At 37.0% G+C, this 16,276-nt stretch overlaps 1 protein-coding gene across 1 annotated transcript in view; it reads left to right on the top strand.

The window, feature by feature from the left end:
* Nucleotides 1-16,276, top strand: part of LOC136862082 (aminopeptidase N) — a 266,710-nt gene that overhangs the window by 91,406 nt on the left and 159,028 nt on the right. The window contains exon 5 of the mRNA XM_067138861.2: nt 5,381-5,536. Coding sequence (XP_066994962.2) covers nt 5,381-5,536 — 156 coding nt within the window. The remainder of the gene's footprint in view (nt 1-5,380; nt 5,537-16,276) is intronic.

Here is a 16,276-nt window from a genome sequence, read left to right as displayed (position 1 = left end):
ATTGTGAAAGCGTATTGCTTGTGAAACGGAGCGTATTAAATAGTAAAATAAACAGGTGAACCAGTTCCATAACGTTAATTAAATAAAAGGGCCAAAATACATTTGGTAAGATATGTGTACAGGATGATTCACGATAAATAATAAATGTCGGGAGACTAAACCAAACGAAACGCCATGGAGCAACAGCCCCGAAAGTGCTCGGTCAACTCTACCCGAAGGCCTGCCGATTAGGAGGTGTCATGTGGTCAGCACGACGAATCCTCTCGACCATTATTTTTGGCTTGCTGGATCGGGGCTGCAATCTCACCGTCAGATAGCTCCTGAATTGTAATCACCCCATCAAGCTACCAGAGTCGCAAACATGGTCACCCGGTCCTGGACTAAAGAAGGCAATAAGAATTTTATGTTATACCGTAATTAATGCGATATTAATGAGTCGGAAATGTCCGGCTCCATGGATGAATGGTTATCGTGCTGGCCTTTGATCACAAGGGTCCCGAGTTCGATTCCCGGCAGGGTCGGGCATTTTAACCATAATTAGTTAATTTCGTTGGCACGGGGGTGGGTGTATGTGTCGTCTTCATCCTCATCACGACGCGCAAGCCGCCTACGGGAGTCACATCGAAAACCTGCCTCTGACGAGCCGAACTTGTCCTCGGACACTCCCGGCACTAAAATCCATACGCCATTTCATCAGTCGGAAATGGATTAACCTGTACATCACTGTAGTTTACATGGTAATGGCGGTAGGTTACTTGAGCTAGGAATATACAGACACCATTTTTGCAGTAGATAGATACGAAACTACAGTGCTGCAATCAAGTAGAGAAGCAATTCAACAAGTTAAGTGTTTTCTGATTCATTATCTCTCTGACTATCCGTGTTTACATTACTGTGAAACGAAGTTCAACCAATCGGAGACGATTTCTTATAAAGATCACATACATTTGTTTATATTTCCAAGAAATATATTAATAACATGGAAGATTGTTCTGTTAAAAGAATACCACGTCAGACCTAGGTAATAAAACTGAGAAAAACAAGCAGTGGAGTTACAGTTCTGGGTGAAGTACATTACCGCACTGATCTATGTATCCCTAAAAGTATTCTCAAGAAGGGAAAGAGATTAGGAAAAAATATTCTTCCACTTGATGTCCAAGTGAAAAAAAAAGCTCATAGACACCCTACTGAAAAAGCAATAGAATGGAATAGCAAGAAATGGACAGCCTCAAGTTCTACAAGGACCTCATCGATGCTTGCCATGAAAATCTACCTGAATTAGTCGAAGATGAGGCTGCCTGTGAAGGAAACGGGAGTGAATGTGTGCCTGGTCTGAGAGTTTAAAACAATGTGAATGTTTTTCGATTGTCAAGATCTATTTGTGAACCATAACTAATTCAATTAAAACATTATTCTCGAATTTACACTTGTAGAAAAGCTTTTTATTATTGAAACGCAAATTGTTAACGCAAAATACTTGATTGCAGAGACTTAGCGCCTCATTCATCTACATTAATCTACATGACATAATTTTGTGAATTGTTGATTACTATCATGTTCCAACCAAAACCCTCCAAGTCCAAAATAAAATCCACATTTACAGCAACAACAATAGGTATATGTTTATTTTTCTTCGCTCATATTATTCCCAAACCCCTTACATATCTCTTGTCCAATACACCCACAATAAGAAAAAATTGTAAAGCAGAGGCACGTTTTCCTCAATTTCTGAAAATTTTGTCAATGTGGACTTGGCGGCTTTTGCATATTATGTCCTCACATCCCAACTTGTATTATAATTTGAAGACTTATTAGCACCTTCATTTATAACATATTATTTAATTCTTTATTTATTTGAAGACCCTACTTATTCATTTATTTCATCACCCTAAACAGTATCATGCGAATCAAATTCCTCACTACATTGAATTATTTTCGACGATAGTGCTAAACTTATTTTCAACCACCATGATAATCTCAAATAGTTAAGTACCCATACCATACGTAAATCATTATAATTCGTAAAAGAAGTAAAGTATTCCATGATTTCCTTCTAATTATCATTAAATTAGAGCGTGTTTCGAAAAGATCTTAGCATGTACATTTCAACTCGTTAACAACACTTCTTTGAAGATCCAATTGTGACGTTAATTTTGCAATTACAGCTGACTATCTGTCAAAATGACATAAAAACGTATTTTATCTTACTAGATACGTCACCATCATTCACCCTAGGAGTTATTCTGCAGTACGCAATTCCTCTGGCCATGATTAGTATTGTAAAATACAGATATGTATCTACCCATTGTAAATTATTACCTTCTAAATAGTAATTGATATAAAATAAGAAAATATGACCTTAAAAACTCGAAAACTACTAGAAATCAAAACACAAGAAATATCCTACGAGATAAGAATTTTACAGTAGCAAAGAACTGAGAACAGTGAAAGTAAGATTAAAAAACTCATCTCAACATCTTGATTATATTTCGACTTCGTGAGGATTGGATTATGTTACCATCTCCTCCACCTCGGGTGACCACGAAGTCTGTTAATGTTCCATCATTATCATTTTCTCATATGTGGCGACATTATATTCCTTAAATAAAATGGCTGGTGGTAAGTGGTATGGCTAAATGGTATGCTACGAGCTGTCAGAGGAGAGATGGCGTGCAATGGCATTAGTGGACGTATAAGTTTGAGTGGTGTCTTTAAAAGTACGAACGATCACAACATGAAGATATAGTTGGATTTTTTTTTTTTTGCTAGTGGCTTTACGTTGCACCGACACAGATAGGTCTTACGGCGACGATGGAATAGGAAAGGCCTAGGAGTTGGAAGGAAGCGGCCGTGGCCTTAATTAAGGTACAGCCCCAGCATTTGCTTGATATGAAAATGGGAAACCACGGAAAACCATCTTCAGGGCTGCCGGCAGTGGGATTCGAACCCACTATCTCCCGGATGAAAGCTCACAGCCGCGCGCCTGTAAGCGCACGGCCAACTCGCCCGGTAGTTGGAATTCAAGAGGGCAAATCGGGGCAAGCATTCGTTTATAGGTAGGGGAGCTAGGGATTGGAATAACTTACCAAGGGAGACGTTCAATAAATTTCCAATTTCTTTGCAATCATCTAAGACAAGGCTAGGAAAATAACAGATAGGGAATCTGTCACCTGCGCGACTGCCCTAAACGCAGATCAGTAGTGATTGATTGATTGATTGATTGATTGATTGATTGATTGATTGATTGATTGATTGATTGATTGATTGATTGATTGATTGATTGATTGATTGATTGATTGAAGCTTGAGCCACACCCTCCCCATCTATCACTACATAAATCAGCGATCCAAGCAATAACTTAGTGAAATATTCATGGGGAACAATATTTGAGGCCCGGATCGTGTCGACCGGGCAAGGCACATACATAACCCTGAGCTGAAAACCCCCCCTTGTAATCAGGTAACAAGGGCAAGACTACATCTATTAGAAATAAAAGAAGAAATGGTTTAAACCAGGGGATTTATTAAATAAATATGAGAGAAAAATTAAAGCAAGAAAAGAAAATCACACAAAATAAATAGGGAAATTCATCGTATTACTGATGGACGTACCTTGTTCTTTCTCACATAGTTGAAACATGGCGTGAAAACTCAGTAATACTCTTCAAAAAAAATGATACGTAATTTAAAATGCTCACTGCTCCTCGACACATCGCTATTACAATACCAGCAGCTTCCTTCCATCATAAACTATTCAACCAGGTCGCCTGTTTTACCGAGATTCAAATATCCAAGGCACTGCATCATGTATTCATTAGGCAACTAACAATGCGAAAAGTTCGCATAACAATAAGCCGTGCCGGAGAACAAAAGGCAGATAAGAATAACGACAGATGAGACTGAGCACAGCCTCCATGGACCAATCAAAGCCAAGACAAGACCCAAAGAATACAATAGGTACGCCCATGCGCAAATATGAAACCAACATGGCGGGTACTCAAGCTGAGCATCAGCCATGAATGATAAATAAATATAGGTCTGCGCTGAAAACCAAACAAGGCGCAGAATTTGAAAGACAAATACAACAGGTCAACCGGCATATCAACCTTTCCTCTCCCACACATTCGAACTCACATGCATACCACATTCACGCACACACAATGAGGGTATCGGGAAAATAAAACACGAACGGCCGTTCAGATTTCGTGGTCAAATACAAACCATAAATTGTGACTCCACGGTCATTATCAGTGGGTCTCAATTACTCAAATGTTTGCGTGCGGCGTGCAATTACACATAAGGTCAGAATTGGACATTACTTTATTCACATCACTGGCTTGTTGCGCCTCGTACAACCAGGATTGGTGTCTCCTGCGGTCGAGATAAGGGGCACATCACGAGGATCACGCAGTATTAAAGCACGCAGTGCACCAAATCATAACCACAGAGACCCTTTTTCAATTATAACAACAAGACCACAAATACATTCATCCAAGCACATCGTATGACGGAGCGGAAAGATGTACGCCATCGACCGTAACATACGGGAATAAAACGTCACCAAATTTAAATATAAACCAACTATCACGTACCTGTGATTATCAATGGTAAAATCGAATAGCAGTTAGCGTGAAAGGTCCAGGCTTGAACACATTGAATGAATATTTGAGGCATAAAAATGCCACACCGAACATAGCGGCAGCCATTGTTAGTATCTGCCCCACATAGAACAGCAAAAGAACTCCACAGAGTAAAAATTATCGCTCAGCAAAACGAACGACCTCACAGATAAAAACATAGCGTGTGCTGCTCCCTACTGGACGTCATTAGACTGACACACAAAACTGAAGGAAGCTATTTACATAATTAAATGTCAAATCGTGGAACATGCGATAAGCATGGTTCAAGCTCTGAAGCTGAAAGAACTGAGAGTAATAGGTATTCTGCTTGTAGATGTATTTCACGAAGTTCTTGACTTCTACCCACTTCAAATATTATGTATTTCCTCATTCACAAACTGTAATTTCCATTTACTTTAATATCTTAATATTTTCTCATATGGTATAGATTTTTGAAAGAATCTCCGCTTATTATCATATTTAATCTTTCGTACGGCGGAGTTTTACTTCTAGGTACTCTTCTACTGAGAATATACATTCGGCTACGACCAAATCTTTTTTGAACTCATATCCTTGATATTAATAGACATCTTAAGCCTACTAGTTCGTCATACATCCGTCACGAAATGTATTTTATAATATGCTTTATGCATGGCAATGTCACATTTATCTTTCATCAGCATGACACTTTACCATCCGCCATATTGAATGAAAGGTTTCAATATGGATATATTTATGTACGTATTGCCGGTCTGTTTCCAGGTATGTGGCAGCCACAGTATTTGAGCCAGTACATGCGCGCCGCGCCTTCCCCTGTTTCGACGAACCAGCACTGAAAGCAAGGTTTCAGATCAATCTGGCACGGACGGAAAATGTTACATCTCTCTGCAACATGCCTCTGAAGTCCTCAGAACCTATGTGAGTATCAATCCAGTCCTGGTCTAAATATTATTTCAGACTATTTAATTTATGAATCAGCGACTAATCCGGTGTAAGAATATGAGGAATTTTTAAGTTTTCATTGAATCACTTTGATTTTGTCGCAAATACATGCATTTGCTTTTATATAAATTTATTTCATCATCAGAATAGCGCACTGAAATATAGTTATAGATTCTCTGACTTTAACATTTGACCGCAGTTCGCAGGTCGTAACTCTTATTCTGATGAAGCCAACAGCTGACATATTTTCAGGCTGCGGCCCAAAAGTGTTTGTGGAAAAATAAAAATATATTTCAGTGCTGAAAGGTTTGATCTCTGAATGGAGTATGGCCCTTAGTGGCGGGAGTGTCCGAGGACATGTTCCGCTCGCCAGGTGCAGGTCTTTTGACTTGACTCCCGTAGGCGATCTGCGCGTCATGATGAGGATGAAATGATGATGAAGACGACCTCATACACCAATCCCCAGTGCCAGTGAAATTAACCAATGGTGGTTAAAATTCCCGACCCTGCCTGGAATCGAACCCGGGACCCCTATCACCAAAGGCCAGCACTCGAACCATTTAGTAATGTAGCCGGACGCTATTCTGATAAATTCATATGCGTGTATTTCCAATAAAATGACAGTGATGCACTGAAAACCGAAACATCCTGGTATCTCTGATCTCCAGACCACGGCATAACCAAATCGAATGCCTATGCATTTGTTTTATATTTATTAACTTTTGTTATAATTAATTTTAAGTCAATCACTAAATAGTAAAAATAAATTCGAGTTTCAGATTCACTGAAGATTATTTTATTCTGGAGTTCTCGTTATACAGTATTTCTACAGATAAAACCGATAGTCTTTCGTAAATTTGTAAATTTATTTTTAACTAGCAAATATACTCGTGCTTCGGTACGGTATTCTACATTGTATACGGATTTATCCGTAAATTACTGTAAAGGCAGTGAGGTTTTTCTTTTCTTTTGCTATTTGCTTTACGTCGCACCGACAGATATGTCTTACGGCGACGATGGGATGGGAAAGGCCTAGAAATTGGAAGGAAGCGGCCGTGGCCTTAATTAAGGTACAGCCCCGACATTTGCGTGGTATGAAAATGGGAAACCACGGAAAACCATTTTCAGGGCTGCCGACAGTGGGGCTCGAACCCACTATCTCCCGATTACTGTATACTGGCCGCACTTAAGCGACTGCAGCTATCGAGCTCGGTAAAGGCAGTGAGTAAGATTACATTGAATTGCATGTCTCTTAGGGCTATGCGAGAAACAAAACAGGACGACGTTGTTCCAGATGTAAGGAAGGCATTGGGGAGTTTTGAATATAATGGCAGGCCACATTTCCTACTGCCAATCACAATCGAGGTCGGGAGTTTCTACCATAAAGGTAGGCTCACTTTGCAACTGCTATTCACAATAGAGATGGAGAGTTTTCATTATAAAGACAGGCCCTTTTCCTAATGCCAGACACAACGAATTTGGAGAGATTTGATTATAATCGAGAAATGCAGCGCTACCTAACGTATCAACAACCTAGATACCACAATAAGTCATAGGATCAAAGTTATAGATATCTCCAAATTGAACAGCGATTTTGCTATCTATTTTGTAATACGACTTACAGTTTAGCCACCAGTTACCCCGAAAGGAAGGTCTGCACCGTCATTAAAATGCATCCATATTTCGACATTTTGCGGGGCCAAAAGTTATACATTTGAATAGCTTGCAATTTTTCCTCAAAGAAAAGATTGTTGAGGTTTCGGTATTAGCACTCGCATACATTCGGAGTAATTAAGGAAGAAAGTAATACAGTTAAGAAAGTTGAAATTAATAGAAAATAGGATCATAACCGAGGACAGCAGGATAGGACAAACATGTAAATACCAAATGGATGTATTAGAAAATAAAATGTCCTTCAATAAATTGTGATGGTATGAGTTACATATATAAGAAGGCAGTAAAACAGGAGAAATTGAGGCACAGGGATTCTTAGGTATACAGATAAGATGATGACTTATAGTGCTATCACTTAAGCCTGAAGAGGCAAGCCAGAAGCAAGAAATTAAAGCGGAAAACAGAAGTAGAATAGAAATACAGTAAACACTATAGAAAATGCCAGAAAACACCTTACGATGCGAAATAAGGGTCTGCACTTTGCGGCCCTGTTCAAATATTGGCAGCGCTCCGTAGTGCTATTCAAGGACGATTGTAACCTCCAAAGGTATTCCACCAATATCCCGCAGAATGGCCGATTGAGTCTCGCTTGCTTTCCACCCAAGGAACAACCACTAGTTTACATTAATGATGACGAAAATGGCAATAAGTTATTTCCCTGCTGGCAGTCAGATACGTTGCCATGGTAACCTGTAAGTTCGTTGTCGGTTTGTGGGTAACTCAATGCAGAGCATGAGACCCGCAGAAAATAATGATTTTCTCCGTCATTTGAAGGGTAAGAAAAATTACGAACATAAAGAAAGTTGTTTATAATGAAGTGACGTTTAACATATAGGTCCACGTATTTCAGAGAAAACCAATAGTATAAGAGAAAATGAAAGAAAATTGTTCTGGTTTTCCTATAAACCCCCCGACTGTTCAAAGATTTTAAGAACAGATGAGTATACTCTGAATAGTATATGTTCCGAACTGTCAGCGGAGAGATGGTGTGGAATGACATTAGTAGACGAATAAGTTTGAGTGGTGTCTTTAAAAGTAGGAAAGATCACAATATGAAGATAAAGTTGGAATTCAAGAGGACAAATTGGGGAAAATATTCATTTATAGGAAGGGGAGTTAGGAATTGGAATAACTTACCAAGGGAGATGTTCAATAAATTTCCCATTTCTTTGAAATCATTTAGGAAAAGGCTAGAAAAACAACAGATAGGGAATCTGCCACCTGGGCGACTGCCCTAAATGCAGATCAGTATTGATTGATTGATTTTGAAGATTAGACAAGATATATCCAGCCGTTTCGTCGTGATGGTGGAACAAAAAACAGACACGAAAAATAAAAACCACTGGTACGGTTTTGAGTTGACCTAAAGCGGATAAATTTCTGGAAAATTGGCAAAAGAAATGAAACTGAAGACAGTGGATCCCCACAAATTTATTTATACAGATATAATTTATAAATAATCTCTTTTTGATTTTTTTATACCGCATGACCCTACAGTAGATTGGCGTTTGGTCTGAGAAATGTATAATAAAAATATTTATGTACATATACCTGTATTTACAGTCCTCTCGTAGCACATATAGTCAGTGAACCCTTTCTGGCCTTGCGGTTTCGCTTTGACGCCACCACTTCCTCGCGCGTAGACCATATCCAAACAAATCATACGTTTCTAAACGAAACCAGTGGTGCAGTTTACAAGAAACATCTGGGACCGATTTATTTGGCAATTCTTTGATGTAACCAGTACAAATGTCCTCATCACCTGCAAATAAAATTGTAATGAAATACCAATGACACTGGTTGTCCATAATTTCTGGACCTCAGTCTTCAAATCCTACCCGTAAGACGTCAAAAATATAATGAAGCCCCGTTTCCTTCAGGAGACATGACATGATAAAGGCTCTCATATACTTCACAAATAACGATATTGTGGGCTATAGTACCCCTAACAAATTGCATTTTACAAAATAGGGCTGTATGGCATGCAATATGGGTCTTTGTTTAACAAAAGATGAACAACTGCTTCGTAGAATTCAGAAAGAGAATGTCGCAGTTCATTTTATCACCAATATTTAGAAGTTCCAGATTAAATCACACTAGATGCGCAACAAGTGTAAACGTTTCGATTATTTCTGTGTAATATTAGTATTCTTGAGGTGAAATTTGTGTGTTCTTAGGAAAATTTGTATTTTACATTTTAAATTTCAGTAATGGGCCTGAAAGAGTTAAGGGTCTCAGCCTGCCAAGACAACTATTGCCCATCCAGATGATGTATAGATTTTGTAATGTCATGACGATAACCTCATCCGTATTGCCTGACTTTCTGGATCGACTGGCTCTCATATTAGGTAGATCTCAAATTGGGAGAGTAGATTGGCGGTCACAGGGCTCTTACCTATGTCCAAAATCACTTCACTAACTTATGCCCGGCTCAATTTCTTCTTTTCTATCTGACTTTTATTGAACAACTCTTGTTTCTTCTTGTTCCTTTTCCCTTTAATTCCCCATCTTGGAGGGTCATTCGCCTTAACACCTGTCATGCTACATCCTTTTTTCCTTAATTAATATAAATGTTATTTACTATTTAGACTATTGGTTATGTCTAGAAGGGAGATTTTTTTGTGTTGAATCATATTTTCACATATATATTGTACCCGCATTAGTCAGTCGATCGCGTGCGACAATCACAAGGGGTAGTGCCTCCATAATTACAACTCCCATACGCCATTATTCACGCAATAGCTATTAATAGCGCTACATCCCCAATACCATTACATAGGGCTGTTAATAAACCCGCATTATAAGATTTAACATTTTGATAATAAATAACCAAACAGTAAGAAACAAGCCCCAACCCATCTAATCCCAATAAGATTCTAATTAAATTTGGTCTAATAATCAAAAACATTATTGACAATACAAATATTAATACCAAAATAATAAATCGATTAATAGTTAAATCACCATGCATATATTCATCTCTATAAAAAATTACTAAAGCTGAAATAAACAATCCAAACCCTATAAACAAAAGCGATATTCAATCAAATAAAAAGGTTATAACAATTGAACTTCTATTCAAATTTAATACTTCTCACTCAATAAAAATTACTAAATCGTGTATAATAAAAGAAAATCCTATAATAACCAAAATTATCGCCACAATAAAAAAATAAAAACTTAAAAAACAGATAGACAATGATCATAAAATGGTTTAAAGTAGTTACCTACATCACTGGAATCACAAACCAATATTTTATATTAAACTATTTAAACACAATCATAATATTCATAAATCTCCCTTTAATACTAAAATATTTAATGGTAATCAATGAAGTAGTAACAAAATAAATTCACGACTATATCCTCCTGAACAAGAGTAAATTCCAGAATATATTATACCATGCTGACTATAAGCACATAAATATAAAGTGTATACTGCTCTAAAAAATGACAACAATATTAATATAACCATGGACACTCATGATCAAGCAACTAGTCTATTGAACAGGCCAATCTCACCTATTAAATTTAAAGAAGGAGGCGCAGCTATATTAGAAGAACTAAGAAGAAATCACCATATAGCCATTGAAGGTATATAAGGTATATTGACTTTATAAGAATACGAAAGTAAATAGTTTCACAAGTAGCATCTATCATTCGGAAAGAAAAGTCACAGCCAACACATAATTAAGATAAAAAGAAGTTTTGTTGTTAAGTTCAGAGCATAACTCAAACTAATAGGCTGGGGAAAAAATTGAAAATTACAATCATGAGTTACTCCATTGGCTCTGATTAAAAAATTAAATCTTAGTTCTTTGATTTCTTGAATGTACAACTTTCATTACAAATTATAGGCCTCTGACTCATATCTGTAGTATTTATGTTACTCAATTTCGCAAGTAATTATTCTCGAATTAAACTGTCGACCTACTCTAATTAGGTTAAATAGTTGAATTCGCTAATTGACTCCTCTAGTTATTTGTTTAGCTAGTCTTGACTTGTTACATGGATTTAGAGTTCCTAATACGTAGTAGTACCAAATTTCTCATCAAATATGAGGGATTTGCCTCTCACATGATTTCACTTTAACCTGCTAATAAGATTTTCACAACTCCACTAATAAAATAATTACTATCGAAATTATTATCGATTTTTGAGCCTAATCGTTAATAAATCTGATTACTGATTATAATCAATAATCATAGACTGAAATCTTTATCACGAATTACTATTTAATTTATTAATTTGCTTGAAAAAGTCAGCTTATATCTTCTATTGGTCTGAATCATTAATCACAAATTGTTTTATATTTATTGGCTTATTGTTTTAGTAACCTAAAACCTAGGCCTATCACTGGTCTCGCCTGAAGAATTATATACAAGAAAATTAGAAAATTAGCATCAATATTTAAAGTAATGTTGACTATCAGACACTTCTCTCTATTTACAGAAATCATTTCTTGCCAATGCAGGAAAATCTCAACAATGAAGAATCTAAACAACACGTTATCACAGAAAACTGACACACCGAAATACATTAATAATCATTCAACAATGAACTAGAAACAGCGTTCATAGAATAAGGGACTAAACTAAACTACAAGTTCCAACCGCTACATGGTCCCGACAGATATGTCTTAATTTATAAAGTCTGTTTTTAAGTCATGACTATTAAAACGTTGTCCGACGGGTCACGTCGGAATTGATAACTCTGTCATCGTTAGTTAATCACATATGATCTTCAACATGTGGCAGATATCCAGGGTGTCACTTATTAACATAAACCATTTTCAACAACACAAATACGTCCTACTGTGAGACACGTCAGAGAAGTAAACGCGTACGACATCCTAACTTATAGTAAAATCATGACGACGTCAAACTCACGAAGTATAATAGAGACTGAAATCCACTAGTATCTGCAAAATGTAACTAACATATTACTCAAGCTCACTTTTAGAAAGATACACTCAAATAATTTCACACGACCTAACTGTAATATTCTAACGACGCTTCCCCGTTAAACGTCCACAAAATGAACACATCAAACAATTCAAGTAGTAACAAACACAAAATCACGTTATGATTATTATTCCAACATTAACTCTATTAAATTCCTAAAATCCTTCTTATTATTATCTTGTGATTAGGATCATTCACATTCAAAGTTGCCACGCTGACTTAAAATCTGGATAACGTTAAGAAGGACAATGCCTCGTCGTAGGCGTATAACTTGTGAGGGAGATAGTGAAGTACTGAAGGCCAAGTTTATCTCAATTTTTCAACATGTAGATGATGTCCACTCCTGGGAAGTAGGTGCAAAATGCTTTTCTTGTCAGCATGATGAACTTAGTGAAAAAATAAAAACCACAGGGTGTACAGAAAATAATTCTACGGAAAATGGAATACTGTCGAAAATCACCATGAACAAATGATTCTTGGATAATTTATAACATGTTATTCATTTTTATCACCCAATCAGCCTCCAAATTTACCACAACTAATTATATTATATTCGGAAAAGAATGCATTTCTCTGCTTAACGAATATACGGTACATAAGGTCAATGATAGCAGTACTCGATCATAACACCCAGTGTGACAACATGGATATTGTAGAAATTAGTGTACAATTTTCGAAGGCATCTAGTGAATGGATTTACAAGGAAAAGTACACGAGAAAGTCAATGTTATGGCGCCAAGAATTGCTTGAAAATGTCATATCCGACATGCCTCGAAATACATCCGCGAAATTTGTGATTACTGCAATAACATACAAAAGTGACATTCCAAGAAATTTTAAGTCTCTGCCGAACACAAAACCGAGTACAAGTGAAGCTAAAAGAAATTAGTTTTCTCGATTAGGACTACAAGTGGAGTAACCAGTCGGCAGCTTTTTAATGTAAAGAATACGGACAACTACGGCTCTTTTTGATTAGTGAAAAAAAACGTGTTGGCCAACACAATTCTCAAGTGGAGTACCGGGGTTCGAACCACCGGTGCAGCAGTGAGAGGCATACGTTGTACCGTCTGCGCCATGGAGGGGCCTTGATTAGAGCTTCTATAATAATTATTTACTAAGTTGTTTAATTTTAAGAAATGCAAACTAACTGCTCCTAGAACAAAGATTGTTAATTTTATGATCGAATATTATCTCGTTGGAGAACTTGCAGTACGTGACTCGGTCTCGTGTTGCTGAGTTCCAGACCTCCTACACTGTAATGACACGCAGAGCCACACAATGCGGTAAAAAGGACATGTTATGCCCTATCTAATTGTAGTAAAGACTCTCAGTTTTTGCCATTCGTCTTCTAATTTTCTCTTCCATTTATCGTATGTTTATTTTTTATTTATTTTTTATTTTTATTTATTTATTTAATTTTTTATTCTTATTTTTCAGTTCATTTCTCCTTTAAAAACAGAATGACATGTTTCGTTGTTGAAAGTACATCATCAGATTCCAATAAATAACTTCTATTTTTATTATTAGTTTATTTATTATTTTTAAATTGATGAAACTTATGAACAAGTGTAACAACGTTTACTGTATGTTAAAAGTCTGTGAATACCTTCCTAATAATTGTTGAAACGTTTGAACCTATCTTAATGACGCGCTGATATATGTTTTTCAGGCATATTTCTTTATCAGACGTTTTATTAATTAATTAATTTTATTAATTCTGCATTAGTTTCGACAGACTGAAAACTTCACAGCTGTACATATTAATACATACTAGCAGTTTCCCGTTGGCTCCGCCTGCAATGTACAATGTATGGTGTTGTTCGTTACTATCCTCACGGATGTATTTGCAAACTTCCGACTTAATGAAATAAAACACATGATCTGCTGCGGTAATAGAATGTAATATTGTGTCAAGAAAACACTTGCAAATAAATCACACAAAAAATTGAATTAAAAGTTCCTTGGAACAACACTACGCGCTGAACTATTAAAAAGTCCTTCAAAGATCTTCGTCATGGAGACAAATGTACTCATAACTATTCTCATAATCTACCAATGTAAGTAGTTATTACCTCAAAAGAAAGCGCTTGATCCACTTAGCGTTTTTAGACCAAAACGATCTGCGAACCTCAATTACAACGAACGATATGTTTGGTTCAATGAGAAAAAATGTTGAAGAAATGAGACGTCAAATTTAATGTGCACTCATAACACTACGCGCCGAACTATTAAAAAGTCCTTCAAAGATCTTCATCATGGAGACAAATGTACTCATAACTATTCTCATAATCTACCAGTGTAAGTAGTTATTACCTCAAAAGAAAGCGCTTGATCCACTGAACCAATTTGAATAGTTAAAAGCTGAAATGAAAGAACCTGATCCACTGAGTGTTCTTAGGCCAAAACGAACTCCGTACCTCAATTAGAATCAAAGATATGATTGCTTCAAAGATACAAACAACTGAAAAAAATGAAATAATTTGAGGAAGGTGGAAGTTAAGTGATTTATAGTACCTGATGACAAATTTGTGCATGAATACCTTTAAGTAAAAACAAAAATGAAGGAAATCGACCGGATAGAATGGCCGGACTGACTGACTTTAGTTTTCATCAATTTTTTTAATATATAGATTAATATCTTTTCTTGTAAGCTTAAAATGAACGATTCGGTATTATGAAATGATACAAGCCTATTTACATTATATTTAATCTTGGGAGATTAAAATGAACAAATAATAACCTAACCTGAATACACGCACAGGCCTGTTAAGTAATATTTTATTTCATACTACGATCTAATTGTCTTCATCCCGTACTCAAAATAGTACGGAAAATGACACTTTAGCGTATTGGCTTGTTGTTTTAGCAACAATTTATCGAACATTTCGCTTGATAAATGAATCCAATCCTTTCATCTTTGTCCTATGTAAGTGAATACTTGCCCCAGTTTGTTCATTTGAACTCAAACTTTACCTTCATATTAGGATAGGCTATTTCCTACTTATGAAAGTTCCTTTCTTGGTTTATCCGCTTACCCTCCAAGGTTGTTTTTTCCTTCGAACTCTGCAAGGGATCTCACCTCCATCGTCTTAAGGACAGTGTTCTGGAACGTGAGACTTTGGGTCGGGGATACAACTGGGAAAACCTCTGTTTTATTAGAAATTGTCTCTGATTGTTTAAACTCGCATAGTCATGGAGATCATGAATCAAGGGACACCAAAATTAATCTTGTTCAATTTTTTCTCCGCCTGATTTCAGCACCTTTGTGCCGTATGCATATAAACAAAAAATGGCGTCCCTACATTCCCACCTCATTAATCTACCGCCATCAGAATAATTCTTGGTATCTCTGATCTCCAGACCATGGCATAACCAAATCGAATGCCTCCTGTGACTGCTGGCGAATTTCTGTGAGTGGACACAAGTATGTCTCAGTGACCTGTTACGACCGTTCTACGACATCTTACCTTCTGCCATCTGTTGCATTCTACTGATCGCTCGCCCAGCTGTTTACTGACTGGCTTGTTCTCCGGCACTGCTCTTCCTGCCTGGCCGTGACGTCACACCTACGTGATCTTCGTCGAGTAACTTCTCGAATCTCTTCACTTCGTATATAAGCAAGCCATTCCTTCGTTTCGACGGTCAGACATTTAGTGCATATTAACTCAAGTGGAGAGAGCGAACTGTTCGCTGGCGGCTGGCCCGTAGCGATGTTTTATTTCCTTTTAATTTGTGAATAGCTGCATCGTGCTTCAACAGACTGGGTGAGCAAAATTTTATAAGTTGTTGTGGTCCTTCGTTCTTTTAATCAAGAATTGAACTTTGAATGCTTGATCATTTTGTGGCGTCTCGGTCTCCATTGTAAAGGAGTCCTTCTGACCGAAAATCTGAATCAATTTCATAACTTTAAAAGACTAATTGTGCTTGGACGAATGATAGAAGTGTTGCCACCTTTTGGACATTTTCTACAGGCCCGAGTGGTCGCTTACATCACCGAAGTAGTAGTGTTTAAGCAGTCTGGAAGGACCCCCCCCCCCTCCTCTCTTCCTTTCTTTCCTTTCGTATTCACTCTGTCCCC

This window comes from Anabrus simplex, chromosome 1, assembly GCF_040414725.1.
Source record: "Anabrus simplex isolate iqAnaSimp1 chromosome 1, ASM4041472v1, whole genome shotgun sequence".
Lineage (NCBI taxonomy): Eukaryota > Metazoa > Arthropoda > Insecta > Orthoptera > Tettigoniidae > Anabrus > Anabrus simplex.
The sequence above is the reverse complement of the archived record's forward strand: the minus strand, read 5'-3'. Positions and strand labels throughout refer to the sequence as shown.